The sequence below is a fragment of the Adiantum capillus-veneris genome, chromosome 5, assembly GCF_014529385.1.
Source record: "Adiantum capillus-veneris isolate H3 chromosome 5, ASM1452938v2, whole genome shotgun sequence".
In the NCBI taxonomy this organism is placed as follows: Eukaryota; Viridiplantae; Streptophyta; class Polypodiopsida; order Polypodiales; family Pteridaceae; genus Adiantum; species Adiantum capillus-veneris.
This window is the reverse complement of record NC_140935.1, coordinates 172412592-172435298: the sequence shown is the minus strand read 5'-3', so window position 1 is coordinate 172435298 and position 22707 is coordinate 172412592. Positions and strand designations below refer to the sequence as shown.

The following is a 22707-nucleotide window of genomic DNA, read 5'->3' as shown; positions in this document are numbered from 1 at the left end:
TGGGCTGATCTGCTATCGCCCAGGACGACGATGGCTGAAAACCGAAAACATTAGTCCTGTTGGCTGATCTGCAAGGGCTGATCGCTAAATTCTGGGTGCTTAGGGCTGAAAAACGCTGGTGGGAGAGGTTGAGGGAAACACCAAGGTTGGCTGAAAACGTTGATCGCTCCTAGGTATTGCTGAGAAGAGGTGCTCCAGATACTACTTCTTCTGCCTCTTCTACCTCTTTAGCGCCCAAAGGGCTTCTTTTATATGTCTTTTAGCCTACCTACTTTTAGTAAATGCCATGTCAAAGCCACTCATTACTAAATGACTTAAGTGATTGTTCATTTGCCTCTATGCTTAAGTGACTTAACTGTGCAAGTGAGGGTATGCAACTATGACCGGCTTGGACATGCACGTCCTGCTAGAGGCTCATAAGGGTGCCATGCTAGGTCCTAAGCTAAGATTCATGCTAGATTGTAGCAGAAGCATGTCCACGTAGCGCAAGTGAAGTGCGCACGTGACTTGCCCCTATTGAAGGTGAGGCACAACTGCCGAACTTCTATTTTTGGATTCTGTCTGTACTTCTGATGCTGACTGCTTTTGATGCTTGTGGATGCATAACCGATGAAGATTCCTCTAAACGGGTGGATTTTGCCGATGTAGATCGGCTGCGATGTAAACACCAACCACATGAGTTACTGGCAGGCTTACATGAGTCGTATGATACCAGCCTTGGTGTTGACTCTGCCTTGAGAGCAAGTACCACCACTCGAACAGTCCTATCGGGAGAACATTGCGACTGAAGCTCAAAGGTAAGATTGCTCGGAGGTATTTCCAAGGGTTGCTTGCCAACGGAAGTGGATGCACGCTACATGCAAATGCAAATGCAGAAGAGGGTTAGGGATCCTTTCACCAACTCCTTCCATATCCGCATTTGAGGCAAGTAGATCTTGATACTCAAGATCTTGATTTTCGTGGATCCGATGTCGATCTTCGTTCAAAGACATGGCAATGAAGACGGGAGCTGCTATTGAATGCTTGATACTGAGGGTGCTGAGAGGCTAATAAGTTTAGAGGACGTGAAGCTTCTTTAAGGAAAAAAAAAACTTAGAGAGGTTCTTTGGGTTCTTGGTTTTGCTTGGGTTCTTTGGGTTCTTGGTGTTTCTTGGGTTCTTTGGGGTTCTTGGTTCTTCCCTTGAGTTCGTGAAGTCGAAGCACGCACAAAGCTTTGATACCAATGTCAGGTGTTGTGCACACAAAGCTCTGATACCAATGTTAGGTGCAACGTAAGTGTTTAAGTATTTAGCTCGGATCTAGTACTCCGCACACAAACAGAAGGTTACTTTACTTCACTTGAAAGAACTGAACTGAACTGAATGAAAGAGTGTAACGGGCTTGGACACACCAAGTCGGTAATCTGACACGACACACGAGAGAATCACTTAAAATACTTCACAACTTTAAAATTCAAGTCAACAAGGCCCAGCGTAGTTCCGTGCCCAGAGGTATTGGCCCCAAAATCTGGTGCCCCTTTCGGTTTTTTTTTTTTTGAACGCTTGAGCAAAGTTACAACTCCCAAGGGACCTCTACTCTCAGACTCTACGTCCAGATGCTCTGCAAAGTGAGGCCCCAAGGGACCTCTGCTCTCAAACTCTGCGTCCAGATGCTATGCAAAGTGAGGCCCCTAGGGTCTATTTATTCTTACAAGGGATGCCCCAAAAGCTATAAGCTCAAAAGCAATTTATCCCAAAAGCATCTAGTCCCAAAAACAGCCCAAAAAACAGTCAGCGCAATTAGTGGAAATCTATACAACAGCCACGTCAGCATGTGAGCGCTTTTTGTGGAAAATCCATATGGCAGCCACGTCAGCAGTCAGCGCAATTGGCGGGATCTTTGTACAGCTCTGCCACGTCATCAGTTTTGTGACATACCCCCCTCTAAAAAGAATTGTAGTCGCCCTCGAGTTGTATGCCCCAAGTCAAAAAAGGGGTATTATTTACTTGGGGACCTTGTCACAACATCATGACATGGCAATCCCCGAGAAGCAGGCCAACTTGCAAATCCCGGCCGAGGAGCATAAACCCTAACAACAGAAGCACAAGAAGAAGAAGAGCAAGAAGACTTTCCAACTGACAGATCCCAACCAAGCGGCCTAAAGATTGCGAAACCATGGCCGAGGGGCCTAAACCCCTAAAATAAAGCAGAACCACACACACTCACTTTTTAAGTAAAAACTGATGACATGGTAGGCTGTACGGACATCCCGGATTTTGGGCTGACAGTTTTTGGGACGCCAGATTTCGAACTTGATGCTTTTGGGTCAAGTGCCTTTCATGTAACTGCTTTTGGTGAGGCCTGGGGCCTTTAAATACGTGTTGTGGGCTCTCTCTCTGGCATTCTACTTGTGGGAGGTGCAGAGCACAGCCACAAAGTTGTACCTTGTCAAAGCAATATAAAGAAATACCGAAAGGGGCGCCACAATTTGGGGCCATTGTAGTCTGAGAGTGGAACTCCGCCACTCCGTGTCTCGTGTGGATTTTCTCTCTCTTTCCGCTCAGTTGTATTGAAAGTGTTAAAAGTCTTTTCTTTCTGTTGGCACGTGGTGTCGTCCCGTTACAGTGGTATACAAGCTTTAGTCATGTCTTTTTTTCAAAGAATACCGGTTCTCTCAAGAACAGACAAAGCAAGATGGCGTTTCTAAATTCTACAAAGTATCTGCAGTTCCTCCTCGATGAACTCCGCAACATACTCTCAATGCATCCTCAATGATCTCTGTATCTACGAGGCATGGCTCTCCTCTTCCGAGACCGCAAGATCTCCTCTTCTTGCTTGTCGGTGTCATCCAAGTCGTCCTCATTGAAGTCATCTACATCTCCACAATGTTTCCCATAGGCACCCCTATCGGTGCCTCGAGAACCAAATGCCTCGACATGAGCACCCTTGGCCACTATATCAAAAAATGCAGGCGTTCTCCCTAAGAAGTAAGGAAAACAGTTTGACTCACCTTGCTTGTGAGTTGGAACTTGCCCATACTAACCAACAGCTAGTACGCTTGCCGTTCAGAATTTCCTCTTGACTAATAGAAGAATTGGAACCTTTTCTTGTTAGTGGACGTCTTCGACTTTGCTTTGGTCTTTATTTGCTTTTTGGCTTTAGGGTTGACTGCACCCTTCGATTGCTTGAAAACTGTAGTCATCGGCAAGTCCGCATATGCTTGGCGTAAAGAGGGTCGATGCAAAAAGCAAGTAGACAATCCATGCGAAGTTGCATGTAACAAACTTGGACACTCCAAGTCAAGATTCTACTGCGACACGACAGGAATTCACTTCAAAACAGTTCACAGTTCACAATTGATTCGACACGGCCCGGCGGAGGTCTGTGCCTAGAGATATTGGCCCCAAAGACTAGCGCCCCTTTCGGTTTTTTTCTTTTATTAATCTGCAACTCAAAGTACAAGGGAGTGGGAGGGTCTCACTCTCAGACTCTGCGTCCAGATGCTCTGCGAAGTGGGAGCCCAAACCACTCTTATAAAGGTTTACAAGGGATGCCAAAAGCAGAGCCCCAAAAGCTGCCCATAAAAAGCTGTCCATTAAAATTAGGCTTACAAATAAAGCCGTTATTCTCACAAGCTATCTTTTTGGGAATAAAGCAATTTTTCCCCAAAAGCTCTCTCCCTCTTTTGCGTAGAATTCATCTTGTAATTGCGTAAAATAAAGCTACCAATTCCATACGCTGCTGCCACGTCATCAGACCCGTAAATTTCGGAGATGTCCGTACGCTGCTGCCACGTGGCACTGCAGGGAATTTTAGCGTTTTTGTAACAGACTTGGACACTCCAAGTCAAAAATCAACCACGACAGCACCAAATAACCACTTCAAAACAATTCACAGATCACAATAGATTTGCACTGGCCCGGCGGAGTTCCGTGCCTAGAGATATTGGCCCCAAAGACTGGCGCCCCTTTCGGTATTTCTTTTTATATTAATCAGTTCAAAGTACAAGAGAGTGGCTAGGGTTTCGCTCTCAGACTCTGTGTCCAGATGCTCTGAGAAGTGAGGCCCTCACCACTAATTTAAAGGTTACAAGGGATGCCCAAAAGCAGAATCCCAAAAGCTTTTAAAAATAAAATGCATCAGTTCTCTCTCTCTCTCTCTCTCTCTCTCTCTCTCTCTCTCTCTCTCTCTCAACAAGAAGCAAGAAGGTTAAGGTATCATCTCAAGAAGAAAAGGCACTTGAGGAGGATGCAAGTCCACCCAACAAATAGGGACACATGATCTATGAGACCAACTCACGCTTGCGAATAAGCTTTTGGAATTGTAACGGGTATCCATGGAATGCGGGAATTGGCATTGATGAGCTTACCAATGACTCCGATGTGATACTTCTTGTCGAAACATGGGAGCATGATGCGCAACGAATTCTTGGATTTGACAAATACGATGTGCATTCTTTGATGTGGGCCAAAAATGCAAAGCAACGAAGAGGCCAAGGAGGCGTAGCATGTATGACCAAAAAGGGTTTGAAAGATGTTTCCATTGTCAAAGAAGATAAGTATAAACGCTACTTATGGCTGAAAATCAGCCCACCAAATGGTCAAGTCATGTTTGTGGCCGGCTGCTACATTCCTCACTATGACTCCAACTTTTATGCTCGCTTGAATATGGATAGAGATCAGCCCTTTGTTGAACTAGAGGAAGACATTGCTCATTACAAGGATCAGTGTGAAGTCATTGTTTTTGGAGACATGAATGCTCGCACAAATATGTTACAACACGACACACAACAAGTTGACATGCCGCATGTCTCAAGAGGAGTGGATGACTCTTACATGTATAATCGAAGTTCTAATGATGCAAAAGAAGTGGATCACTATGGAAAGTCACTTCTACATATGTGCAATAGTACCGGAATGCTCATTGCAAATGGTGTATCTCTATGGCAAGGCACCAATGACTTTACATGTAGAAAGCACAATGATGCTAGCGTGATTGACTATATGTTGTTCTCAGAAGCCACTCTAGAATGCATACAAAGCTTTACACTTGGTGAATGGAATCCGGAATCGGATCATAGGATGTTATGTATTGACATCAAGTGTGGTAAACGGCCCGAGCATGTAGCCTCCAATCATGATGTGAATCATTTGTACCTACGTCTAGACTTCAAACGAGCACTTATATATGCTGATACGGTGGACCAAATGTTAAGCATGATAGAGCATCAAGGGAGCCCAACATTAGAATGCAAGTGGAAAGTTTTCAAAGAAGTAATTTTCTCTTGTGCAAAGGAATGCTTTTCGGCGAAACACATGTCTTGCAAAAGGTCTAAGAAGGGTAGCACCAAGAAGAAATGGTTTGACATGGAATGTAGTCAAGCCCGAAAACACTTGCTAAGATTGGATGCAATCAAAGACAAGGAAGTTTACTTGGAATGTTCACACACATACAAAGCACTTGTTCAAAAGAAGAGGAGAAGGTGGGAAGTCGAAAAACAACTTCTTTTAGCACAAGAGAAAGCACATGCATGTGGCAAGTTTTGGCAAAATCTAAAAGGCAAGCGCGTTGAGAGCTTTGGTGACTTGACTCTTGAGGATATGTATATGCATTGTAAGAACCTCTATGAGCAACCCAATGTTGATAAGATTGAGGGTTGTGGCTCCCTTCCATTTATGTCTCCCTTCTTTACCATTGAAGATGTATGCCGCGCGCTTGAGAAACTTGCTACTCGTAAGGCAGGTGACCTTCAAGGTGTCAAGGCTGAAATGATTAAATGGACAAGCAAGAAAACACGATATTTTATATGCGATATGTTTAACCTTGCACTTCAGTATGGCATGCCTCATGATTGGAGTGCAAATTGGATCAAACCTTTGCACAAAGGAGGAGATGTAAACAATGTGAACAACTATCGCACTATAATGGTTGGTTCTTTGATGGCAAAGTTATTTGGATGTATCATGGAGATGAAGATAAGTGAATGGGCTGAAAAGAATGGCAAACGTGCGCTTGGCCAAGCAGGTTTTCGAAAGCATCATAGCACTATTGATCACCTTGTCACTCTTCGAGTTCTTATGGAAGCGTCTCGATTGAAAGGAAAAAAGTTGTATTGTTGCTTTGTGGATTTCAAGAAAGCTTTTGACATGGTACCACGAGGAAATCTTTGGAGACGTATGGAAAGCCTTCAAGTGCCGAGAGAATTTATGCATGCAGTCTTTCGCATCTACCAAAAAGTGATATGTCGATTACGTATGGGAGATGGAATTTCAGAATTTTTTACAAGCACTATTGGTGTCAAACAAGGATGCCCACTTTCCCCAACCCTCTTTGGGCTACTCATTGATGAATTGGAATACATGGTTCTTGATTTTATGCAGCAAGAAGGCATAGAAGAGGTTAAGATTGGAAATGCGGTGATCATGCTTTTGCTTTATGCCGATGATGTAGTGCTCTTGGCACATACCTTAGAAGATGCACAAAAGCTTATGAGTGTCTTGGAACGCTTTTGCCTACATAGCGGGCTGATCGTGAATGGATCCAAAACCAAGGTTATGCTTGTAAAGACCCTCAATGACGAAAATCCATGCATTGTATACAACAATGAGAAACTTGAAGTGGTAGATCACTTCAAGTATCTTGGCCTTGAGGTTCCATCCAATCATAAATGGAAGGATTGTGCAATGCGTCGCTTGGAAGCCGGAAAGAGGGCTTATTATGCATTTGAGAACATGTGCAATGCAGGAGAGATCAAGTGTTGGGCTCTCAAAAAGTACCTCTTTGACACATTGGTGACACCGATGCTTCTTTATGGAGTGGAGGTGTGGGGTGGAAGCATCGGGAAGTCTACTTGGAAAGAGTTTGAGAATGTCCAAAAGCGTTTTCTCACCAACTTTCTCCAAGTCAAGACACAAACACCCTACATGCTCTTACTTCTTGAGTCCGGATCGCTTCCCATTGAGGTCTTGGGCATGGAAAGGGTTGTGGAGTACATGCGTAAGACACAACGTAGCCCTTTGCATCGACTTCCTAGAATCGCATATGAAGCAAGTCAAAAGGTTCAAAAGACATGCAAGAGCAAAATACTAAGTTCGGGGTGGATGCTTGATATCAAGAAATGGTTTGGAAGATGGGATGCATGTCACTTGGTCAAGGATGCGTCGATCGACTCCCAAGTTAATGAGGCCTTCTTACAATGCCAATGTATCATGGCTTGGGAGAAATCCGGAGGTTCTCGCTTCAGCCATTACACCACACACGTTGCCCCAAACTACAAATCTCTCTTCTTCTCAGAACGAGGTAACCGAACCCATTCCTACATCCTTGAGCCCATCCCGTTGAGTGCGATCCGCACCATTGCCTCCATTCGTCTTAGCTCCCATTCTCTACGCTGTGAGACAGGACGTTGGGGCACTGGCGAGGAGTGTCATCGACTTTGCACCTTATGCCCTCGTCAAGTGCGAGCGAGTGAGTACCACACACTACTTGAGTGCTCAGCGTTTGACCACATTAGGTCCTCTTTTCCCCATATATTCAGCCATGAGCTCTCCCTACATACCTTCCTCTCCCAACCACGATGTGGACTCTCTATTGCGACACTCATTTCAGCCATTTTTGAGCATCGAGAGTCACTTATGAACTCCACTCACACCACGTGACATGTTCATTTGGTCCCATAGGTCATATTTGACCTCCCAGGACGATAATAGAACTATCTATCTATCTATCTCTCTCTCTCTCTCTCTTAGAGTCTTTTTTTTTTTTTTTAAGCAAGCTCTCTCACTTTCTCATGGCGTAGAGAAAAAGCAAGATTCGCATCGCTCGTCATTAAAAAAAATTTATTTTTATTTTTTTTCCAGCCTCCGCGATTTCCAGAATTTTAGGGTTTCTAGCAGTCCGACACGCCATGTAATCGGAAAATCATCGTGATCATTCTGTGTTCTCGAGAGATCAAAAATGAAATCCATTTCAATACTTTTCCAGGGGCGGGTGGGTATGGGCAAAGGCTTTAACAATCCCTGTGCCCTATGCCTGTCAAAACTGACCTTCTGGCATACTAAGCAACTGCGCACAAACTCTTCCACATCCTTTTTGAGTCTCGGCCCAAAGAAGTATCTCTCTACCCCCTTCATGGTGGTAGCAATGCCGCGGTGACTCGTAAAAGGTGGACAGTGGCATTCAGTCGTAACCTTTTCCCTCAACGGTTGTGTAACGCACAACATAGTCCTTTTCATCAAGTAGCCTTCCCAAAGGGAGTATCGAGCTACTGTCTCCCCAACCCATATCCGTGTGAAAAATATCTGCAAAATCTGTATCTGTGGCATACCGATCGACCATATCCCGAAGCTCCTATGATGTATCGAGGAAATAGCCAGAACCAACGACTTCCGAGACAAAGCATCTGCCACCACATTCTTCTGTCCATGCACATGGACAATCTCGAAGTGAAACTGTGACAAGATGTTCGCCCACCGCATCTGCTTTTCCGAAAGCTGCTTTTGTGACAAGAAGGGAGTAAGAGCATGGATAACCACCAAAAGCTCTTTCTCATAAATCTGTGCTGTCATCTCCGACCTAGAGAACAATCGGCTCTCGTAAGCAATGACATGGCCTTCTTGCATCAAAACCGCACCCAGACTACGACCACAAGCATCACAAAATACTTCAAATGACTTCTGCAAGTCCGGCAAAGTCAAATCTGGTCCTATAGTCAATTTCTCTTTCAACGTCTGAAAGGCAGTCACCTCTGTGGGTCCCCACAAGAAAGGTACTCCTTTCTGTGTCAAGATATGCAAAGGGGAAGCAACCTCTGCAAACTTTCGTATGAACCGCTTGTAGTACGAACACAATCCCAAGAAGCTTCTAACTTCATGGACATTCCTCAAATCGGGCCAATCACGGATAGTCTCTATCTTGGCCGGGTCCATTTGCACTCCTGCTGCTGCTGCTGACACACTGTGTTCCAAAAAGTGTATCTCTGGTAGGAAAAATTCACTTTTCTTTGCATTAATCACTAACTTGTGATCTCGTAATCCCTGAAAGACTTGAAGCAGACGATCTCTGTGTTTTGCCTCATTCTTGGAGAAAACAATGATGTCGTCAAAGAAAGTGCCAACAAATAGCCTGTACTCTCAAAAAATCCAGTCCATCATCCGATTAAATGTCGCAGAAGCATTGGTTAAGCTAAAAGGCATCACCAAAAACTCAAATAACCCAAAAGTCGTCGGGAAAGCTGTCTTGTAGACATCTCCTTGCGCTATCTTGATCTGATGATATCCACTCTTCAACTCAATCCTACGAAAGCACGAGGATCCTTGTAACCTGTCGAGTATATCATCGATCCTAGGAGTCGGAAATCTGTTCTTGATGGTGATTTCGTTGAGAGTGCTATAATCGATGCACATTCTCCAAGATCCGTCTTTCTTCAAAACCAACAACACTGGAGAGCAATACGGTGAAGTACTAGGCTGGACAAGACCATTTTCCAAGAGGTCTTTCACTGGGTTCATAATGTTTTCATTCTGTACTTGGCTCACACGATAAGGTGGCCGATTCGGTGGCGTGCTTCCAGGTATCAGATCAATGGTTTGATCTTCATGCCCTCTGAAAAGCAATCGGCATGAGTGTGGAGAAAAATCTTTGCATTCTTTTGATCAGGTCAAAACATATTCAACCTTTATCCATCGTTCAGTTCTCTCCCAAAAGAATGAGTAAGAAACTGAAGTTCATCAAGTACAATCTCTAAGCCCTTCATTTATCAAAGTCGCTTTCTCGGCCCGGTAGTCAACCACGGCGTAGTTCTTGTGGTACCAAGGGATCCTGTGTAGAACGTCACTCACGTGCCTTGAACACCCCTGTCATTGCAAACAAAGTTTGCCAATGCTCGGTGTAATGGCAACATCCCATCCGGGTGCCAGTCGACTACCTCTGCCTGTGGCATCAGTCTGTCGGGCGTAATTCCAAATCGAGCCGCCAATTCCAAGTGAAAAGAAGTTGGCCTTGGCTCCTTCAAAAGAGCTTCCTGATCCTTCACTTTGCCCCAAAAAGCGGCAAACTTTGTACCTTCATTCATTTGATTCGGTGCAAGTCCCACGCCATGTGGTAACAGCTCTGCTTTTCTATCTGCCTTTTCTGCCACGTTCCTCACCTGCTCTCGAACTCTCAGGCTTGTCGTTGTCTTTATCATTTTGTTCTTTTTGTGCCTTTTTAGGGCACTTCGCGGAGATATGTCCATGTTCCCCGCATCCAAAGCACTTCCCCTCTCTGATGAAGCGAGCTCTCTCCTCAGGAGTAAGCTTGGGTCGTGCATCCTTTTTCTCTGGGTTGCTCTTTTTCTTTCTACTTTCATTCCCAGAAGTCTGTTCGGCTCGTTGTGTCATGGCCTCATCTGTGGGGTAGGTCAGACTGCCAGAGTGAATGGCAAAGCCCCGCTTCGCATGACTCATCAACTCCTGAATAGAAGCTGCCTTCTGTTCTAAGCAATGATCTCGGATCTCTGTAGGTAGACCCAAGGTAAACCGCTCAATCTGTTCTCTGAACGAGATCTTCTTGAATGAAGAGGCGGGTAGAAAAGAGCTCCAAAATCTTTCACAATAAGCATTGATTGTGTCTCTCTTGGTCATCCGAAGATGGTTTCAAGCAGCTCGTACATCTCGTTCATATTCTTGCGTCAACCAAGAAGAAATAAAAAAGCTTCTTAAATTTCAGCCATTTAACTGGCACAGTCTTGTTTAAGAGAAGAGTGGACCACCAAGTGCGAGCATTCCCTTTAAAGCAAGAGGCAGCTCTCCGAATCTTGGAGTGCTCTGAGTAGCGTCCTCCCGCGAAAGCGATGTCAAACTGTTGTATAAAAGACAAAGCCTTCGAAGCATCTGAGTATCTGGTTGGCTTTATAAAAATTCTTCTTGTTCACATAAAAGTTTCCATCATCAGAATCTAAGTTGTCTGTAGACGAGTCCTCAGTAGAACTGTCAGTCTCTGGGCGAGATTGAGACTTCTTTGCCTTTCTCTTGCCCTTTCCGAAGCGTTGCTTCTTGCTTCGCTTTTTACCTTTTCTGTCTTCTTCGCTCGAATCCGAGGAGCTAGAAGAACTGTCAGAAGAAGAAGAAGAAGAAGAAGAAGAACTAGGTACTCCTTCAAATCGAACACGCTTCTTCTGTTTCTTTGCCTTGTCAAATGTCGATTGACGACCCAAATATCCCGGGAAGTCAGCGCTTTTCTTCTGCTTTTTTGCCGTGCTTTTTGGCTTTCTTTTGCACGTCAAAAAGCTGAGCAATCCGTGCATCAACCACCTCTTCTAATTCCTTCTATGAATATTTCTTGTGAGCAGAAGGTTTCTTGAGAGTGGGTGTAGTGGTTTTCTGCCCCTGCTCACACGCTTCTTGAAAAGAAGTCTCGCTCATATATTTTGCAAATTTTGGGTCCTTCGCAAAATTGAGCATCATCTTCATTGCATTGCCGATCAACTGGCGACGCTCCATCTCTCGCTACTCCGCCTGAGTAGGCCGAGGTGGGCCATACTTTTTGTCTGAATCTTCGTTGTGATCCCAGCCCGCATCTCCAGATGCAGAGGGAGTCAACTGATCCTTGCATGAAGCCATAGGTGCCGTAGAAAAAAAATTGGGGATCGGATTTCCCGTAGAAGAGAAATCGGCCATGCTCCGATACCACTGTAACAGACTTGGACACTCCAAGTCAAAAATCAACCGCGACAGCACCAAATAACCACTTCAACACAATTCACAGATCACAATAGATTTGCACTGGCCTGACGGAGTTCCGTGCCTAGAGATATTCGCCCCAAAGACTGGCGCCCCTTTCGGTATTTCTTTTTATATTAATCAGTTCAAAGTACAAGAGAGTGGCTAGGGTTTCGCTCTTAGACTCTGCGTCCAGATGCTCTGAGAAGTGAGGCCCTCACCACTAATTTAAAGGTTACAAGGGATGCCCAAAAGCAGAGCCCCAAAAGCTTTTAAAAATAAAAAAGCATCAGTTCTCTCTCTCTCTCTCTCTCTCTCTCTCTCTCTCTCTCTCTTAGAGAGTCTCTTTTTTTTTTTTTAAAAGCAAGTTCTCTCTCTTTCTCATGGCGTAGAGAAAAAGCAAGATTCGCGTCGCTCGTCATTAAAAAAAAAAAATTATTTATTTTTTCCAGCCTCCGCGATTTCCGGAAATTAGGGTTTCTCTTGTCCGCCACGTCATCACTTTGTGACAGTTTTTCGGACTGCTGCCTACCCAGAGAGAGTGTGTGTGTGTCCGATTTGCATGTGTCTAGGGCTATGCCACGTCACTGATTTGTGACATACCCCCTCTTGAAAGCATTGTAATCGCACTCGATTAGGCCTGCAAAACAGACAGAGGCCATAAATTGTCTTAGCAGACACTTACTGTTAGTACCGACGCACTAGGAACACACATCTAGCACATGTACCAATCGACAGTCACATCACACGACATCACATGACAAATCACATTCACAAAGTCATTCGGATCTCAGACCATGATCAATCAGCAACGTATTTAGCAATCGCATCTAGATCCACTCGGGACCTCACAGATGCCCAACTGACTAATCCTTATTGCAACCATGTCTATCGAGATCGTTCAAACCGAAATGCTACAGTCATTTCGTCTATCAGTTCCAACACTTAAACAACTCAAGAACAAGTCAATATCATGTTCGGCAATTCCAGTTCATAAAGTCATTCAACAGAATACTATTAGCTCAAGGTATCCCTGAAACTCAAAAGAGACATCAGTGGCTTTAGTATCAAAATTGAGGAAATCTGTTGACAAAGGAGCGGAGCGACTCCCCTCTTGTGCATACCCACTGCACCAGATTCGGCCCAAGCTGAGTTCGGGGTTCCATTTAGAATAGACTATGCGAAACCAAATGCTTCGAGGTAAAGATTCACAATCTAAGGAGTATCTGCCAGGTCCTCCTCCTCCATTCACTTCGCATCCAATGCGGAGTAGGTCTTGAATTTAACCAAGAAACGTCTTATCACTTTACCTTGTATCTTTCAATCTTTCTGTGCCAATATCTATTCTGGAACAAGTATCTGCTCGTTTTCCTCCAATTCGGGTTGCTCATCTGGCTCCCCATCATCACATCGCCTTTAAAAGGCTTCAAGAGACTCGCATGAAAACATTGTGAAGTCTCCAAGTGTCGAGCAGCTTCAGTCTAAAGGAGACATCATTTATCTTTTCAGAAATCTGGAAAGGTCCATAGTATCGCATGCTAAGCTTTCAAGAAAGCCGCTCCTTTCCCTTTTTCTTTCTCAGGCGTGCCTTCTCAAGATGTAAGAGCACCCAATTGTTCTCCTTCAATTTCAAATCGCGACAATGTCGATCTGCTACCTTTTTCTGAGATTTCTGCAAAGCTTTCTGGACCAAGTCCAAGTCCCTCGTGAACTGGTCTGCTTCAAAGAAAAATCTTATCTTTCGGGCTAAGGAAGGGTGAAACCTTCGTAGCAAATTCAATCATCTCAAATGGCACCTTCCCCATCAAAGAGTTAATCGTGTTTCTGTAGGCATATTCCACCAAAGGTAAAACCCTTTTTCCATGAAGTCTTCAACAAATCCATGTACCACTGAATTAGCAATCTCTAATTGCCCGTCAGTCTGCGGGTGGAACGATGACGAGAACTGCAACCGTGTGCCAATGTTCTCCCACATAGCCTTCCAAAACAACTCAAAATATATGGGCCATGTAATGTAAATATCTGGGCCATAAACAATCGTGCCCACGCTATGTTGTCGGGAGATCAAAAATGAAATCCATTGCAATACTTTTCCAGGGGCGGGTGGGTCTAGGTAAAGGCTGTAACAATCCTTGTGCTTTGTGCCTGTCAAAACTTGACCTTCTGGCCACCAAGCAACGGCGTACAAAATCGTCCACGTCCTTCTTGAGTCTTGGCCAAACAAAAATATTGCTCCACCCCTTTCAAGGTGGTAACAATGCCGTGGTGACCCGTAAAAAGGTAGACAGTGGCATTCGATTAGAACCTTTTCCCTCAACGGCTATGTAACGCACAACCTCGTTTTCTTCATCAAGTAGCCATCCCGAATGGAATATTCCGCTACTGCCTCCCCATTCTGTATTCAATTGAATACATCTGCAAAAATCTGTATCTATGGCGTACTGACCGACCATATACTCGAAGTTTCTATGATGTATCGTGGAAATAGCTAGAACCAACGGCTTCCGGGACAAAGCATCTGTCATCAATTTCTTATGTCCCTGCACATGGACAATCCGGAAGTAAAAGTGTGACCAGATGTTTGCCTACCGCATCTGCTTTTCCGATAGCTGATCTGTGACAAGAAGTAGCGTAAACTCCAACCATCTGTGAAAACCGTAAAATCGGCTCCAAGTAGGTAATGTTGCCACTGAGTAAGAGCATGGATAACCGCCAAAAGCTCTTTCTCACATATCTGTACTGTCAATTCCGGCCTTGAAAACAATCAGCTCTCATAGGCAATGACATGGCCTTCATGCATTAAGACCACAACCAGACTATGACCACAAGTATCACAATATACTTCAAACGACTTGTGCAAATCCCCGCAAAGTCAAAACTGGTCCTATAGTCAAATTCTGTTTCAATTTCTGAAAGGCAGTCACCTATGTGGGTCCCCACAAGAAAGAAGCTCCTTTCTATGTCAACATAGGCAAAGGGATAAGCAACCTCTGCAACTTTTTGACGACCCGCCAATAGTAAGAACATAAGCCCAAGAAGCTTCGAACTTCATGGACATTCTTCAAATCGGGCCAATCACGAATAGTCTCTATCTTGGCCAGGTCCATCTGCACTCCTGCTGTTGAGACAATGTGTCCCAAAATTTCTGGGCTCGGCTCACACGGTAAGGTGGCCGGTTCGGTGGTGTGGTTCCTAGTATCAGATCAATGGTATGATCCTCAGGACGAGCTGGTGGCAACTCGCCGGGCAGGCCCTCTAAAAAGCAATCAGCATGAGTGTGGAGAAAAATCGTGGCATTTTTCATTCAGGTCAAAACATATTCGACCTTCAATCATCATTCAGTCCTTTCCAGAAAGTAAAGAAACTGAATTTCATCAAGTACAATCTCTGTGCCCTTCATTTGTCAAAGTCGCTTTCTCGGCCCGGTAGTCAACCATGACATTGTTCTTGTGGTACCAAGGGATTTCAAGTGGGACGTCACAACCTCCCAAGGGAATTACGTAGAGATCCTCGTGCCCTAAACACCCCTGACATTGCAAACGAAGTTTGCCAAGGATCGGTGTAATGGCAACAACCCCTCCTGGTGCCGCTAGAACTACCTCCGCCAATGGCCTCACCCTGTCGGGCGTAATTCCAAATCGAGCCGCCAATATAAGTGAAAAGAAGTTGGCCTTGGCTCCTTCATCCAAGAAAAAGAGGGCTTCCTGATCTCACTTTGCCCTAAAAACGGCAAAGTTTTGTACTTTCATTCATTTGATTCGGTTCGAGCCCCACGCAATGTGGTACCAATTCTGCTTTCATCTGCCTTTTCTGCCACGTTCCTCAGCTGCTTTCAAACTCTCTGACCTTTCTTCATCCTGTTCATTCGGTGCCTTTTCGCGGAGATGTGCCCGGTTTCTCCACATCCAAAGCACTTTCCCTCTTTGATGATATAGCTGACCCTCTCTCGAAGAGTGAGCTGTTGACCCTCTCTCGAAGAGTGAGCTGGGGTCATGCATCCTTTTCTTTCTTTTCTGTGTTGCTCTTCTTCTTTCTACTTTCATTGTTCGAAGTCTGTTCGGTCCTTTGCGTCATGATTTCATCCGTGGGATAGGTCAAATTGCCTGAATGAATGGCAAATCCCCGTTTCGCATGACTCATCAGTTCTTGAATGGAATCTAACTTTCGCTCTAAGCAGTGATCTCGGATCTCTGTAGGAAGTCCCAAGGTAAACTGCTCAATCTGTTCTTTGAACAAGATTTCCTTAAATGAAGAGGTTGGTAGAAAACAGCTCCAGAATCTCTCGCAATATGCATCCAATGAATCTTTCTTGGTCATCCGAAGATGGTTCCAAGCAGTTCGTATGTCGCGTTCGTACTCCAGAGTCAACCAAGAAGAAATAAAAAGCCTTTTAAATTTCAGCCATTTAACTAGCGCTTTCTTGTTCAACAAAAGAGTGGACCACCAAGTTCAAGCATTTCCCTTGAAGTAAGAGGTAGCCCTCCGAATCTTGGAGTGCTATGAGTAATGTCCTCCAGAGAAAGCTATGTCAAACTGCTGTATGAAGGCCAAAGCCTTTGAAGCATCTCGAAATCCATAAATCAAATTTAATTGATTGTCCACCTTCTTTAAACTCTTGGACTTTCTTGCTTTTATCCTCTAGAAAGTCATACTGGTTGGCTTTATAGAAATTCATCTTCTTTGCATAGAATCTGTGATCATCGGAGTCCGAATTGTTTGAAGACGAGTCCTCTATAGAACTTTCAGAAACTGGGTAAAATCTAGGCTTCTTTGTCTTTTTCTTGCCCTTTCCGAAGCTTTGCTTTTTGCTTAGCTTTTTTCCTTTTCTGTCTTCTTCGCTCGAGTCAGAAGAGCTAGAAGAATTGTCAGAAGAAGAAGAAGAAGAACTGGATACTCCTTCAAATCTAACATGCTTTTTCTGCTTTCTTGCCAAGGCAAAAGCAGATTGACGACCCAAATAACCTGGGAAGTCAGTTCCTTCCTTCTGCTTTTTGTCGTGCTTTTCACCTTTGTTCTGCGCATCAAAAAGCTAAGAAATCCGTGCATCAACCACCTCTTCTAATTCTTGCTCTGTAAACATCCTTGGAGTAGGAGGTTTCTTGAGTGCCGGTTTGAGGGTGGCTTCTGTGGTTTGCCGCCACTGTGAATTACCTCGTCGAAGGAGGTTTGGGTCATAAATTTTGCAAATTTCAGGTCCTTCGCAAAATTTATCATCATCTTTGTTGCATCGTCAATCAATCGTTGACGCTCCATCTCTTCAATCTCCGCCTGAGGAGGCCGAGGCGGGCCATACTCGTTGTGAGAATCTTCTTCGTGATCTCTTTCCGCATCTCCAGATGCAGAGGAAGTTGACTGATCTCTGTCTGAATCCATAAGTGTCGCTAGAAAAAGGATCGGATTTTTCGAAAGAAGAGAAATCGGCCGCGCTCTGATATCATTGTAACAAACTTGGACACTCCAATTCAAGATTCTACCACGATACGACAGGAATTCACTTCAAAACAGTTCACAGTTCACAATTGATTCAACATAGCCCTGTGGAGTTCCGTGCCTAGAGATATTGGCCCCAAAGACTGGCGCCCCTTTCGGTTATAAATTTGCAACTCAAAGTACGAGTGGGAGGGTCTCACTCTCAGACTCTGCGTCCAGATGCTCTGAGAAGTGGGAGCCCAAACCACAACAGAGCCCCAAAAGCTGCCCATGAAAAGCTGTCCATTAAAATTAGGCTTACAAATAAAGCAGTTATTCTCACAAGCTATCTTTTTGGGAATAAACCAAGTCAAAATAAAGCAATTTTCCCCAAAATCTCTCTCTCTCTTTTGCGTAGAATTCAGCTTGCAATTGCGTAGAATAAAGCTGCCAATTCCGTACGCTACTTCCACGTCATCAGTCCCGTAAATTCCGGAGATGTTCGTACGTTGCTGCCACGTGGCACTGCAAGGAATTTTCGCGTTTTCGGGACTGTTGCCTGCCCAGAGAGAGAGAGAGAGTGTGTGTGTCCGGTCTGCATGTGTCTAGGGTTATGCCACGTCACTGATTTGTGCCACTGCACCTCTTCTCGTCACCTCTGGTCGCAACCTCAATCAGGGTGTGGACTAGGCTCCACAATGAGACTACTCTCGCTTGCAGGTGCTACCTCCTCAAGCTATGCTTCTTTCGCTTCTTCTTCTTCTTCCTCTTCTACCACTTCTCGTACTCTTCCTCGGAGTTTCTATTTGTTGCTACGTCCATGGCATCTGCTATAAAAAGTTGGATCGGATCCTACCACTTCTTCCACACTCGTACTCTTCCTCTATCCGTTGCTACGTCCATGGCGTCTACTATAAAAAGTTGGACCCTGGATCCTATGTAGGCGAAGAGTCGACTAGATCTCTGATAGCAAATCACAGACAAGGAGGTGAATTGACAACAGATCCACGAGTCCATTGTGAACAACAAAAACTTGAACTTCAGCAGAGCTAAAAACTAAGCACGAGACACGCTGGAGCGGATTTCTCCAACCAAAAGCATTGGCCCACAAGTCGGGGGCCCTTGCGATACTTCTTCATTCATTGATTATCACATATACATCTATCAAAGAGTCACTCTACAATCTGCAACCACGCAATGATCTACACAGAGGCTCTCAAAGACTCACTTATAAAGGGACACAGGTCCAAAAGCAACTACAAATAAAAATTGAGCCCCAAAAAGTTTGGCGCACAAAAAGTCAACGCCATGTGAACACCGTACGACCTTGCCACGCCAGCACCCGCAAAACACGCCACTTTAATGCGTAAACGGACTCTAACGTGGGTCGTTTGCTCCGGTCCGTGGCCAATGCTCTTCTCATCCAGTCATCACTTTGTGACACTATGGAGTCAACAAGCAAAGCCACCAAAAAGTACAACCACTTCCCCAAGAAACAAAAAACACTATTGAAATATGAAAATAAACAAGCCTCATAATAGTATGATCACCTCATCAAAATGAGGACACACACATCAACATACCACACTATCAATAGGCATCCCTTGCTTCCCAACGGCATACGCGTGAGCGCGCAACTCTTCAAAGCTAACATCCCCAGCAATATCATTTGGGAGACTGAAAAGACAAAAAAGGTGCATGTAACTTATCTATTTGAACCCCTATCCTTGATTAGCACGCTTAATCCCAATCTTGCAAAAGAGGAGTACACACAATTTTCCATGTGCATAACAAGTAAGCCTCCAAAACGCTGGTAGCTCATGCTCAAGGTCCTCTTTTATTTGTTGTTTGCATTCTTTAGGGTCATTGCACCTGGGTCACAACAACAACAAAAAAAAAATGAACCAATGTGTTGGTGCTTGGCATCTCATGATTCCTACAGATATCCCTCCAAGTAGCTAGTTGTGAAATCTAGCTAGCTAAGGAACACAGTTAAAGCCCAGACACATGCCCGAAGTTTGATCTTACAGCTTTAAGTTAGTGGGGCTAAACCCTATGAAACATCGATGCAATCTTGTTCTGCTTTGTTTAAAGTAAAATATAGAACATACAATAATAATCCTCAGAAAAAACATACCATTTAAAATACAAGTTCATTTGCAGCACTCGTTCTCTCAAAGCTACTCATTCACTAAGAGAAAGTCATCAAATAAAAAGGCAAAGGGAAGTTAACATGATAATACAAACAACCTGTGCTCCTTGACTGCTACTTGAGACTGGTTCTTGTCCTGCCTTTGAGATGCTACAGGACTGTAGTAGTTCCCTCCTTTAGGCTGCAAACAAATGCAACCAGACTTGAGCTGGGAGGCCTTTATCTACTCTGAAAGCAGCTCTCTCTCTTTTGATGTAGCTGCTAGGCTACTCCTAGCTGTTTAGATAGGGGCAAAGTAGCATGGATTGACCTGTTGTTGCCCTTGATTTTTGGCACCAAACCCAAAAGGATTGCTTGACTGTTGTCTTTGTTGTTGCGACGTGTTATGAGAAAATTTACACCTTGAACCAAACCGACAACTGAAAAGCATTGAGAGCAAAAATAAATGTTAGTCAATGTAGGTCAAATATATAGGTACGAGATTAGAGGAGCTTAGATTTTTGCAAGTTAGAATGTATCAGAATGAGTGCTTTTCCTTATTGTTAACTAACAGATATCCACATGAGTATTAAAGAGATCAAAACTGTTTGAAGACCGGCGTGAAATTTTAAAGCGCCCGGTTCTAATTTCTAGAGACCTCCACATCTGTGGCTTGTTGGATGAGTTTCAAGTGAACGTGGACCCACAAGATAGCATATTGAATTCTACTCTAGACCAGTAGCACATTTAAAACTGCTCAAGTCACAATAATAAACACAATGTAGGTAATTTTTTATGTTTGACATCAACGAAGGCACTTCAATGATATGACAAAAGTGGCAGGTGGTCAACACAAAAACCTTTGAGTCTAGTAAATCAAGAAAATTAATGCAGTAAGACTCCAAACAGGAATCGAATGGCCCAAATCTAGGACCTCCAGGGACTCAGTCTAGGTGCTCACTGCTTACTCCTCTAGTTTTCTTGAAAATTCACTAGAAGATTCAAGCTGCCAATCCCACAAAAAGGCCTTCAACAGCCGTGCAATTGCAACCGTCTACACATGAGCAGCTGCCCTGAGATGGCTAGCAATTGTCAATTGAGTAACCACATAGTCCATTGTCATAATTCTGTTTTGCTACTTGGAACCGCCCTCAATTGGGTTTAATAGATTTCTTCTTCAAAATATTAGCATGGAACCTTGAAGTCATGGAGCACAAGTTTCATGAGTCTGTGCCACTAGTAACTAGCATGATGACTCCACTTCAGTCTCTTTCATGCAGCCCCGCAGTTAGCGCGGCAGCTTTACAGATTTCTCAGCTCAACACTAGTAAACATCAATTTGGACATACACATGAAGGAAAATCTACACAGCAACAATGTTCAGGAATGGAATTAAAGGTGGAAGGGCGGACGTGCCTTCCTCGTAGAAAATCCCTGCAAACCGGCGTCCGGTTCATCCCGCTCTAACAACTTCGTTGGTGCTGCATCTCATCACACGGGAAGTAATGCAATGGATGTCCATTCGACGGAGTCTTGAACTTTGAACTCCGCCGCGGGGGGGGGGGCCTGAAGGGCACGGATTAGTTAATGAAGTGGGAAAGGTGGGATCGACGGCAGAGAATTGGGGGCACAAAAGCAGAGGCGTTGTGGGGCACACGATTTCACTTACAGGTAAATGGTAAACTTGGACAGCCAGGCCCGTAGCCGTCCAAGTTTATTTATTTATGTATTTGTAAACTCTAACATATTTCATGAACGTCATGCGGGCAAGGTGGATAGCACAATAGTCTGGCTAGCATGAGGTCGTAGGTTCAATTTCCGGGGGAGGGGTGCCTGAGGGGCTTACCTGTCCATGTTTACTTTTCGTTTTTCCCAAACCCAAGGTGCCTTGAGATTCCCACTTTCGACCAGCACTGTGGATCCCATTTGTGCCTTCTAGTGTTTGGGGGGGGGGGGGGGGGGAGTGGGGGGGTTTGGGCACGAAACTATGTGCTACAGAGTCTTAAATGAACCCCGGGCGGTGGGATTGATGGTGGGCAAGGCTTTGGGGGGATCTCGAGAAGAGTGGATGGTCTACAATAAGTCGTCCATGTTGACTTTTCGATTGGCAGCCCTGACCTCGAACCCACGACCCCCACGATGGCAGGGGCTGCTCCAACTAGGCGCTCGCGTGGGTCTGCTTGTCCACCCTTCCATTTCACATCTATATAAGCTAAAACGTCGCATGCAACACTAAACAAGGATATAAAAAGAAAACATGGACCTCATCCAACGATGTCCCACAGTTCCGAGTTCCGATCGTCGATCCCACCGCTTGGTCTTCATTGAAGACTTCATGGTATATAGTGCGGGGCATGTGAGGGGGGGGGGGGGGGGGGGGGGGGGGGGGGTTCTTTATTCGGGGGTGGATCCACGGATGTGGAGATGGGGCACGGGGTTCGAGCGTCGAAAGGTAAACACAGATATGGTCTTGGCTTGGTGTAGTTTACTTATACTTTTTAAAAAGCACATGGTTTCGACAAATACACGTGGGCATGATGGTTAGGGCATGAGAATCTCAATTAGCAGATTGTGGATTCGGGGCTCAGTTGGGACCGTATGGGGTCAACACCATTTACTTTTTTCCCCACCGCCACATGCCCTCAAGATTTGCACTTCCAAGTTCCTCTGTAGATCCCACCACCCAAGTGTAACCAAGTTTTGTTCGAGTGTAATCCTCTCTCTCCCTCTCTCTCACAAACACACACATATATGAAATCCACACACCAATTGTTTCCCTAACCCTAACAACGAATATTAGAGCCTAGTCAATCCGCTCACTTTTCTCCTTGTTAATAATAAAGCAACCCAAAGGCTCACTACAAACCAAAACTAATCACCTTGTCAAAACTTGCCAAATTGAGTGAAGTACTACATCTTCTAGCACCTTTTGCCTCTCCGTCTCTACAGTCCACGCCATTCCTAGCTCCGAACTGAAAGCAGCGAGAGATAGCGCACGTTGAGAGAGAGAGAGAGAGCCATCTCTTGCCCTGGTGCGTTGCCCTGTCTTTCGCCATCTATCCCTAGAGCCATGCACCACCTTGATTGGAAGCAGCTTCCCCTTAATGAAGGCATCGTCGCCCATTCCCATTCTCCATTGTTTGCTAGGTAGCTACCCGGACGTCCGTCGCCAATACTAGCCATCATCACATCACATGACCTTCACCATCCGTGCGCTTCATCCCTTGCAAAGGAGCACAAGAGAGAGACCACATTGCCAAAACCTGCACCAATTCCAGTCCTGACCCCAATATCTTTGAGTCAAAACTCTCTCTCTCTCTATCTTCCCTCCCCGCCTCTTCCATGTGCCATCACCCTCCCTTTTCCCTCCAAAGCCAGAGCAGCATCCGTCTATCGTGATGCTCACAAGATTGAGACCAAGTCCATCCTCATTAATCAGACGCATGGCCTCTCTCTCTCTGTCATTTGCACCCATCACATTGTCCTGCC

The 22707-nt window shown here is 44.8% G+C and overlaps 1 protein-coding gene across 7 annotated transcripts in view; it reads right to left on the bottom strand.

The window, feature by feature from the left end:
* The window catches only part of LOC147458564 (zinc finger CCCH domain-containing protein 46-like), a 67920-nt gene extending 47130 nt beyond the window's left edge, over positions 1–20790 (bottom strand). For all 7 annotated transcript variants that reach the window (XR_015188244.1, XR_015188245.1, XR_015188247.1 and 4 more), the window contains exons 1-5: positions 20635–20790; positions 19550–19658; positions 19338–19420; positions 18861–18959; positions 18671–18764 (exon numbers count right to left, since the gene is read on the bottom strand). Coding sequence is in view for 2 of the 7 variants with exons in the window: in XM_086513220.1 (XP_086369346.1) it covers positions 18671–18764; positions 18861–18959; positions 19338–19420; positions 19550–19658; positions 20635–20675 (426 nt within the window). In the remaining 5 variants the exon portion in view is untranslated. The remainder of the gene's footprint in view (positions 1–18670; positions 18765–18860; positions 18960–19337; positions 19421–19549; positions 19659–20634) is intronic.
* Between the last annotated feature and the right edge of the window lie 1917 nt (positions 20791–22707).